Below are 10,619 nucleotides of genomic sequence, written 5' to 3'. Positions count from 1 at the left end.
CAAATCGCGGAATTTTTGAGATCTCCTCAAAAATTCTGTCCCAGTCGCAAATTCGAAATGTTTTTAGTTTGATCCGCTAAAGAGAAGGTTCCTTCTGGAGAATTTTTGAGTCCCTCTCAAAGATTCTATCCCAGTTTCTATTGTAGAAGGGGAAATAGAACTTACGAGATACATGACCGAGCCCTTGTGGCGCCTACGTATCCCGTTGCGGCAGGAATCAGGTCAAATGTAGTTCCCCTTAACGGTTAACAATAATAAATTTTACAAAGAAACCGACCAAGGCCGACAAAGGCCGCCTACGTATCTCATTCTTGAGAATTCAGGTCGAACGTAGTTCAAATGCAAAGAAATAATTAAGGGGGTAAATGGGGTGACCGAAGCCGACACAGGCCGCCTACGTATCTCGTTCTCGAGAATTCAGGTCAGACGTAGTTCGTTACAAGAGGGATAAGAGTTTAAATTCGAACAAATACAAGAAAATAGAACGATTACAAGTAAATGAAAGAAAATTGTAAAGCGAAACTTCACACGTAGTATCTCTTGACAGCATCTGAGTTGATAGGTTTGGGCCATACAGCGCCATCCATCTTTGACAAGACTAAAGCACCTCCAGATAGTACTTTGCGAACCATGTAAGGACCTTGCCAGTTTGGTGTGAACTTTCCTTTGTGCTCGTCTTGATGAGGAAAAATACGCTTAAGAACCAACTGACCAACTTCAAAATTTCTGGCTCTTACTCTTTTGTGAAAAGTGCGAGTCATTCTTTGTCTATACAATTGGCCATGGCAAACAACGACCATCCTCTTCTCATCAATCAAAGTTAGCTGATCAATCCGTTTGCTAACCCACTCAGCATTACTTAGCTCAGCTTCTTGGATGATCCTCAGTCACGGTATCTCGACTTCAACAGGTACGACTGCTTTTGTTCCGTATACTAGCAAGTATGGAGTAGCCCCAGTTGATGTTCTGACCGTCGTTCGATAACCCAGTAGAGCATATGGCAACATTTCATGCCAACCCCGCTGCTTGTCAATCATTTTCCTCAGAATCTTCTTGATGTTCTTGTTGGCGGCCTCTACAGCTCCGTTCATTTGAGGGCGATAAGCAGTTGACCTTTGGTGAATAATCGTAAATTGTTCACATATCTCTTTCATCAGATGACTGTTGAGATTTGCACCGTTATCAGTGATGATGGATTCTGGAACTCCAAATTGGTAGATCAGATTGTTGCGGACAAAGTCGGCCACCACTTTCTTGGTTACCGATTTGTAAGAGGCTGCTTCCACCCACTTGGTGAAATAATCGATGGCAATTAAAATGAATCTGTGTCCATTAGAAGCGGCTGGCTCTATAGGACCGATGACATCCATTCCCCAAGCTACAAATGGCCAAGGTGAACTCATAGCATTATGTTCGTGAGGTGGCACCCGTATCAAATCGCCGTGCACTTGATATTTGTGGCATTTTTGCACGAATTTGCAACAGTCATGCTCCATAGTCATCCAGAAATAACCGGCTCGAAGGACTTTTCTTGCCAAGGTAATCCCGTTCATATGTGTACCACAAACTCCAACATGTATCTGTTCAATAAGCCTCACGGCTTTAGCAGCATCCACACATCTCAAAAGACCCAAATCTGGAGTCCTCTTGTAAAGGACTTCTCCATTCAAAAAGAAATTGAGAGCCATACGACATATCGACTTCTTTTGATTAGATGCCGCATCTTCTGGATATGTCCCAGGCTCCAAGTACCTCTTTATGTCGAAATACCAAGGCAAACCATCTGGTTCTGATTCAACATGTGAACAATGGACTGGATGTTCCTTCAAGTCTATATCCAACGGGTCGATGTAATCAGTATCCGGATGTTTGATCATTGAAGCGATGGTGGCAAGAGCATCAGCTAATTCATTCTGTATTCTGGGATTATGCCTGAACTCGATCTTGCGAAACCTTTTACACAAATTTTACACACATTGTACGTAAGGTACAATCTTTGGGTTCTTCACAGCCCATTCTCCTTGAACCTGATGAATCAAAAGGTCTGAGTCTCCGATAACCAATAACTCGTAAACATTCATGTCAACGGCCATTTTCAAACCGAGAATACAAGCTTCATATTCAGCCATGTTGTTTGTGCAGTTGAATCGTAGCTTAGCCGCCATAGGATAGTGCTGACCAGATTCTGATACCAGGACTGCTCCAACACCTTTACCCTGGTGATTCACCGCTCCATCGAAGAATAATCTCCAACCTGGATAAGCCTCAAAGATATCTTCACCCACAAATGACACTTCTTCATCGTGAAAATATGTCTTGAGAGGTTCATACTCTTCATCAACAGGATTTTCCGCAAGATGATCAGCCAAAGCTTGTGCCTTTATCGCCTTCTGAGTCACGTACACAATGTCAAACTCACTCAACAGCATTTGCCATTTAGCTAACTTCCCGGTCGGCATCGCTTTCTGGAAAATATACTTCAATGGATCCATCCTGGAGATAAGATATGTAGTATACGACGACAAGTAGTGCCTTAGCTTCTGGGCCAGCCACGTCAGAGCACAACATGTTCTCTCCAGCAAAGTGTAGCGAGACTCGTACGGAGTAAATTTCTTGCTTATGTAGTTGACAGCCCTTTCCTTCTTCCCCGTCTCGTCGTGTTGACCAAGTACACATCCAAAGGCGTTATTTGAGACAGACAAATACAGTAACAAAGGACTCCCTTCTCGCGGAGGAACCAATACTGGTGGGTTAGACAAGTAGCTCTTGATAGCGTCGAAAGCGGTCTGGCACTCTTCAGTCCACTTAGTTGGGGCATCTTTCTTCAGCAACTTGAAGATAGGCTCACATACCACTGTCGATTGTGCTATAAACCGGCTGATATAGTTTAACCTCCCCAAGAAACTCATCACCTCTTTTCTCGTCTTCGGCGGAGGTAACTCCTGAATTGATTTAATCTTGGAAGGGTCGAGCTCAATACCTCTTCTGCTGACTATAAACCCCAACAACTTCCCAGCTGGGACACCAAAAGCACATTTGGCGGGATTTAGCTTTAGGTTGTACCGACGCAAACGTTCAAAGAATTTCCTCAGGTGTGTCACATGATCCGAACTCTCGCGGGATTTAATTATGACGTCGTCCACGTACACTTCAATCTCCTTGTGAATCATGTCATGAAAGATAGTCGTCATGGCTCTCATGTAAGTGGCACCGGCGTTTTTGAGCCCAAACGGCATCACCCTGTAGTGATATACCCCCCAAGGTGTAATGAAGGCCGTTTTCTCTGCGTCTTCTTCATCCATCAGAATCTGGTGATAACCCGCATAACAATCCACAAATGACTGCATCTCATGTTTGGCACAGTTGTCAATCACAATATGGATATTTGGCAACGGGAAATTATCCTTTGGACTAGCCTTGTTGAGATCTCTGTAATCAACACAAATCCTGATTTTTCCATCTTTCTTGGCGACCGGAACGACATTCGCCAACCAGGTGGGATATTGCGTTACTTCTACCAACCGAGACTCTATCTGCTTGGTGATTTCCTCCTTAATCTTCAAACTCAATTCAGGCTTGAATTTCTGAGCCTTTTGCTTCACCGGCTCAAACCTTGGGTTGATAGGTAGCTTATGAGATACGACATCAGTACTCAGCCCCTGCATGTCACCGACCTCCCAAACAAACACATCGCTGTATTCGGCAAGCAAATGAACCAGGCTCTCCTTATGAGTTTCATTCAGGTGAGTGCTGATCTTAACCTCTTTGGCACATGCTGAATCTCCCAAATTCACCGTCTCCGTTTCCTCCAGATTCGGTTTATGTAGATTCTCGAACTGTTGAAACTCTTCTACCACATAGTCTGGTTCCCCACTTTCTTCGTCGTAGTCGTCAGCCTCGTCGTCATTTGCCTCATTTTGCTCGTTTAGCTCATGACATGACATGACATTGGCAGGTTTGTAACTTACGTTACTGAAATCATAAACAGACAAAATTAGAAAAGTAAAATATAACAAGCAATCGAATAAACAAAGTCAAAATAAAGAGGCTTTCATTTAAATTGAATCAAAATGCAAACTTGGGTCATGGCACAAGTCCATGTCGCCCTTTAAACAATCATAACAAAATTCAAAATCAAGAAAATGCAGAAATGGTGGGTCTCGGGCCTCTTCCGAACGACCACCGATTTTGGCATGCACAAAATAATTCCTTTCTACCCAAAAGTCCGGGATATCAGGATTGGTGTGGACATCCAATTTTTCAGCATCTCCCCCGGTTCAGCATCACGAAAGCCAGCTGGCTCAGCCTCCTCCTCTATGACGGCATTGATCTCATTGAACAGGTCGCAGATTCCTTCCCCGTCGTCTTCAGGCTCGGCATGCTCCCAAACTGGAAAGGAGTGATAGAGATGCGGGATCGGCTTAGTCAACTCTTGATCCCTTCTCCTCTTCATCTTCATATCACCATCTGTGGGGATGTACCCCAAACCATACTTTGATCCCTGAGCAAGGACGGGAACTGGCTTGATAATCCCTTGGGCATTCCTTCCTAGTCCGGAACCTGGTTCGAATCCGCTCTGCAGCATTACCGTGGCAATCATTTTGTACACGGCCGGCATGGGAGTCTGTGGTGCCAAGCCCTCATCGGTGGCATTTACCAACTCCACTGTGTAGAAATCCAAAGTTTGCGGCGTCTCGTCCAAGATCGGCACCTGCTTACCTGAATGGCTCCTTTCCCCGTGAATAACTAGTTCTTCATTTCTCCATACTAGTTTCATCACTTGGTGAAGAGTGGAGGGGATGGCTCCAGCCATATGAATGAATGGCCTTCCCAAAAGGAGGTTATAGCTGGTGTCGATATCCAACACCTGGAATTTTGCCTCAAACTCTGCGGGGCCCATTTGGATGATCAAGTTCACCGCTCCTAACGTCTCTCTCTGCACACCATCAAATGCTCTCACATTGACCTGGTTTTTCTCCAACTTTCCGAGGTCAAACCTCAGCTGCTTCAGCGTGGACAAGGGGCATATGTTTAGGCCAGATCCGTCGTCTACCAAAACACGGTTGACGATCTTTCCGCGGCATACCACGGTGATGTGTAGAGCTTTGTTGTGGGCTCTCTATTCGGACGTCAACTCATCATCGCAGAAGCTGATGCGGTGTCCCTGAATGACTCGGTGAATCATAGCAGCTACATTGTCGCTGCTTGTGCCTGAGGGCATGTATATATCATCAAGAGCTTTCATTAAGGTCTGCCTGTGGGACTGAGAGCTCATCAGCAGGGCCCACACAGATATCTGAGCCGGAGTCTTCTCTAAATGTTTGACGATGGAATAGTCCTTCGGTTGCATCCTTCTCCAGAACTCTTCTGCTTCCCCCTCGCTTATCAGCCTCTTAGCATGGTCCTTCTTCTGTCCTCCGAGAGCAAGCTCATCAGGAGTGTAGCACCTTCCGGACCTAGTCATGCCTTGAGCCACGGCCGTTTCTATCACAAACTTGGGTTTGGGGAGAGTCTTTGAGGGCACCAAGGCAACAACTTTTGCAGGTGTCAGAATAAAAAACTCCCTCTTTTCCTTGACGCTTAAAGAAGTGACAGCCCTTTCCAAGTCCTCCTGAACAACAGGAGTAATTCTCTTGGCTTCACGCTCATCTTCGTCAGTTTCTATCATGTTGGTGTTTCCACCCCCATGATTTGGCAACGGATTCGTGTTGACGTTTGGCGCCGCCGGTTGAAGAGAAACTACCTCCTGATCGATCAGGTCTTGGATTTTGTGCTTAAGGTTGATGCAATCTTCCGTGTCATGTCCAACACTGTTGGAATGATACGCACACCTTTGATCCAGCCTGTAGAACTTTGAGTTGACATCCACGGGTTTGGGCCCCACAGGGTGGATGTATCCATCTGCGACTAGCCTCTCAAATAGTTTGGTCCGGCTTTCAGCAAGTGTGGTAAATTTCCTTGAAGGCCTTTTTTCAAATCTCGGCCGGGGAGGATCATAACCGCTTTGCTGAGGGGGAGGGACTTGTTGGTAATTGCGGGCATTTGGTCGTGGAGCTTGGGTTCTGGGGTAGGGATTTGTTTGGTAGTTTGGCATTGGGGCTTGGTAATTTGGATGGGGGTTTTGATATGCTGGGGTTTGTATTTGATATGCGGGGGATGGTGCTCGGTAGCTTGGTTGTACATTAGCGCAGCTGGGAGAGACATTCTGGTAGTAGGGAGGAACTTGATAAGCTTGGGGGTGGGAGGGAAAATTTTGGGGAATTTGGGGCGGATTCTGATACGACACAATATGGGCCTCTGGATAAGTGGGGCCGGCATTGTAGTGGCCGGAATGATCTGAGTGTGGACGGTAGGCTTGATGAGGCTTTGGTGGAGTGTAGGAGCGGCCTTGGGGACATGGTAAGTTTCTGGGGGCCTTTCTTCCCCCGTGTGAGATAGAGTTAACCTCCTCTCTTTTCTTCCTTACCAATCCGGAAGATCCAGGCGATGCAGACACTCGGGCTATCTTCCCCGACTTCAGGCCATCTTCAATAGTCTCACCCACTTTGACTATTTCAGCGAACTTGGCGCCGATTAACAAGATGATCCTGTCATAATACTCGGGCTCCTGCACCGGCACGAACACCTCCACAATCTCTTTTTCTGTCATCGGAGGCCTCACCCTTGTCGCCTTTTTCCTCCACCTGTACGCGAATTCTCGATAGCTTTTTGTGGGCTTCTGCTTCATCTTCTCCAAGCAGTACCGATCAGGAACTATCTCGACGTTATATGCGAATCTGTCAATGAAATCCTTAGCCAGTGCACTCCAACTGGACCACTGTCGAGTTTCATGTGACGTAAACCACTCCAGGGCTTCACCGCACAGGCTCCGGCTGAATAACCTCATCAGCAAGGCTTCATCTTTGCAAACTCCCACGAGTTGGTCACAGTACGCTCTGAGGTGTGCCATGGGGTTGCCCACCCCGCCGAAGGTATCAAACTTCGGGATCTTGAACCCTTCAGGCAGGTTCAAGTCTGGGTGGATGCATAGTTCTGCGTAGCTTAACCCGGCGACGTCTGGAGTACATTGCAATTCCCTCATTGCCCTCCTGATCTCCTCCTTTATGTCTACCTTTGCTTCTTCCCTCGACCTCCACTCTCTTTCTTGCTCCTCATAGTGGTCCATCTCGGAGCCGTGCACCTCATGCTCGACTTGGACAGGGACTTGAAAAGTGGTTCTTTTGGGGAGGGGTGGAGCTATAGAAGGGCTTGGCACGTTCTGTGCGGTTTGATAATTTTGCGGAAAATTTTGGGGATTGGTATTTTGGTTAAAGTGGGGATGCGGTGTTTGGGAATTGAAGGCGGTGGGATTTTGGGTTTGATTTTGGGGTAATGGGGCTGTTGGAATGCTTTGGGGGTGCGGTGGTATTTGTGGAGGATTGTCTGGGAGTGGTGAGGGAATTTGATAGGAGACTGACGCGTATTGGGGGTTTTGGGCTGTCACATCTATTCTGGAGGGGTCGTGCACGGGTGTCGATGGACGGTGCTGAGTAGGATCCGAGTTGGACGAAGGAAAGTATGTAGGAGGTCTCGCGTCGAGAAAGTTGGGGCCAAACCCGGGCGGAGGAGTGTCTTGCCTCCGTTGCATCTCTACCCTCATGTCAGCTATTTGCTGCATCAGCTGCGCAATAAGCTCATTCTGCTCTGCCACGGTGGGCTTAGCCACCACGACATCTGTGAGGCTAATTTGTTCATTGTTGTCGCCCATGTCTGTAATTGCGTTTGATCCGGGGAAGGAATCTGCGCGACCTTTTGATCTGGTAAAGTAGTGGTGATCTGCCAGCTTTATAGACACAGATCAGTAAGAGGTACCTGAGAGGAAAAAACAACTCAAAGGCAAATTTGTTAGCGCATATTTGAGTACAAAATACATAATATTGCACAGCAAACAGATTAAACACACAAGTCGCTTTGTTTGAGGACATCTTAACCCACGAATAAGGACGGATATATATTTTGAACAAACAGAAATTTTTTTGTTTGGCGCTATCTTGGGAAATCTGAATCACGTTGAGCTATGGTCTTCTTGCAGCTGCTTTGCGACGTCCGTTGATCTTATCTCTGTACCTCCGAAACATGGAGGAGAATGAAAATTTTTTGTGATAGGGGCCGGGCCGGGAAGGCTGCCTACGTATCTCACAAGGAGAATTCAGGCCCAACGTAGTTTGGATTTTAGGATGAAAATTTTCATTCATTCTTTCATTGTGATTACAAGGGAATTGAAAAACAACATTGAAATTTCTAGAAGAAAACATTTGGCGATTTCCTGTCTTGTGGCTGCGTCATTCCTTTCCTTTCAGACAGTCGGAAATGGAGGCTTGTAGACGATTTCTTCTTCATCATCCTCCTCAATCATTTCATGGCCGGGGCCACTGTTATCTGCTCCCTGATCACGGGCGAGGTATTTTCCTCCTTTAAGGTTGCTATGGGTCGCCAATTCCTCGTCGAGCGCCGCGCTTCTGGCCAACAATACAGTAGTCTCGATATCTATCTTCGCCTCTCTCGCCTTTCCTTCGTGTATCTCCAAACGAAGCAAGTTCAACCTTTTCCTTAGGCTTTCGGTTTCCATCTCAACCTCCTTCTTTCTCTTTATCTGCGACGCCAGATCTTCATCCAAGGTCGTGACCGCAGCTTTGTAGATCGCCGTGATCATGTCTACTTTGAGCCCTTCCTCCTTAACCTTCTGAATCTCTCGAGTGACTCGCTCGATCTTTCTTCGCAATTCCTCCTCAGTGAGCTCCGTCCGGACGTTCTTGCCTTTGTCCATAGAGGTGATTCGACTTTCCTGAGATGATAGAGCGGTATTTAGGATTTATGGTATGGATTTTGTGTGAGAAACTTGAGACTTGGGACTTTTGGTCGGACATTTGTAATGTTGGCTTCTGTATACTCTGTAGGATTTTGGCTAGGAGTGGGTTTACGATGTCCTCAATCAAAGCAACATAACACATAAACATTTCAACAAATATATCGTGTCCTAAACATGCATGTGACCCTTTTTTGCCAAGGGTAGGCCTAGCGATCTGAAGGATGTATTGCGCCATTTAACAAGTAATTGTACCCCCGAAACAAATTTCACTAGATATCACAGCATTCATTACATGATTAAAATCAAACGGTATACATCTTAAGAAGGTGATGTAGTGCAAATACATATATAAAATCAATCCCACGCAGGGGAGTCAAAGGGTCGATGATCCAGCTCCTCTTCTGGCCTTCTCCACTTCTTCTTGGATAATGCACTTGCTGGTGAACACGTATGGCTCAGCGAACGCAGCTTTGGAAGATGTTGGTACAACTTGTAAGGTGTTCATCTGCTCATCCAGAATAGTGTCCAAACGCACCAGACAAGCCCTTGTGTCAGCTAATTCTTGTGACGTCACAGCCAAAGCCCTCTGATTTTCCAATTCCCGAAGCTGGTACTCTAGCTCCTTTTGTTGAAATTCTTGCTCCCTCCGGTCCCACTCTCGCTGAAAATGGTACGCGTGAATCTGAAGCCTTGTCTCCGCGCCTTCGATTTTCCGACCTATGCGTGGTGTTGGATCTACTACACCATGCAAATCATTATGCAACCATGTCTTATATTCGTCAACATACCCAACTCCATATCTGTCTTCGGTAACCTCCCACTTCATGTTGACACGTCCGGCCCATTCCTGGAGGATAATTTTAGCGAATGGTATTTTGTCCTTCTCGTTGTAATCGACAATGAAAGAGCTGGCATCTCCTTGGACGGGTATGATTTGGACTTTCCCAAACTGTCGCATTACTCTCGTCGGGTTGTAAGGACGCAATCCTCTGATGCCGGGAAGGACTAAAAATGGCAGTTTGGCCCCTTGGGCTGCTATCATCTGAGACTTGAAGCTCGGTAATACCCATTGTATGTCTCCTTCTTTCAAGTCATAAAACACCCTTGCCCACGCATCCCTGGTGGTGTGAATTGGAAATTTACGGATACTCAAGTAGAACTCGTAATTATCGAGAGGACTTGTTTGACTTGGTTCGGCCAACTCCTGTGGCTGGGGGTTGTCTCTTTTGCATAGATGTTCCGTCAACCACCATTGAAGTAAGATGTTGCAACCTTGGAAAAACGGGAAACCATTCTTGCACAGGCTCAAAGATCGATAAATGTCGGACAAGATGACTGGGGCCAAACAGCAATATTTCTTTTCATCAGATTTTCTACCGACTCCTCTGAACATGGCATTCACTACCATTATTACCCGGGTGTCGATCTCTTTACCTTCGTCTTTAGGGAACACCATAGTTCCCAAGAGGCATGCGGAGAAAGCGATAGCTTGAGTTTGCCTCCAAGTACTATGATCATGGAATTCGTCCGGGAACAGTCTGAAATAATTGTCGTGCCCCCACCTCTCGAAAAACCTCATTAGTGGAATGTCGTTGGTCTCTAACCAATCTGCATTCACTAGGAATAACATGTCTCTCAATTCGTTCTTGGTTGGCCTATCTGGTAAGAGAATGTGATGATCGGGACGCTTTTTCCTTTTGCCACACGTCCCAAGACCATTTTATCATCATCCCAAAATCGGGTGATGACCTCGATAAACGTGGGCCATACC

The 10,619-nt window shown here is 46.2% G+C and overlaps 1 protein-coding gene across 1 annotated transcript; it reads right to left on the bottom strand.

Moving 5' to 3' along the window:
• Positions 1-524: 524 nt before the first annotated feature.
• LOC112942209 (uncharacterized) lies at positions 525-7,747 on the bottom strand. The gene is made up of 5 exons (XM_069289360.1): positions 5,174-7,747; positions 4,218-5,119; positions 1,992-3,972; positions 1,027-1,943; positions 525-882 (listed from the first exon to the last, which is right to left on the bottom strand). Exons 1-5 carry the CDS (start codon positions 7,745-7,747, stop codon positions 525-527), a joined length of 6,732 nt encoding a protein of 2,243 aa, XP_069145461.1.
• Between the last annotated feature and the right edge of the window lie 2,872 nt (positions 7,748-10,619).

The sequence above is a fragment of the Solanum lycopersicum genome, chromosome 9, assembly GCF_036512215.1.
Source record: "Solanum lycopersicum chromosome 9, SLM_r2.1".
NCBI classification, from domain to species: domain Eukaryota; kingdom Viridiplantae; phylum Streptophyta; class Magnoliopsida; order Solanales; family Solanaceae; genus Solanum; species Solanum lycopersicum.
The sequence above is the reverse complement of the archived record's forward strand: the minus strand, read 5'-3'. Positions and strand labels throughout refer to the sequence as shown.

Bases quoted from the DNA above. Each gene is read 5' to 3' on its own strand.
- LOC112942209 (XM_069289360.1), bottom strand. From the start codon at position 7,747: ATGGGCGACAACAATGAACAAATTAGCCTCACAGATGTCGTGGTGGCT. The intron at 5,120-5,173 runs GTCATTCAGGGA...ACGTCCGAATAG, and splicing joins TAGCTGCTATGATTCACCGA to AGAGCCCACAACAAAGCTCT. The intron at 1,944-1,991 runs GTACCTTACGTA...AGGTTTCGCAAG, and splicing joins CTGTGAAGAACCCAAAGATT to ATCGAGTTCAGGCATAATCC.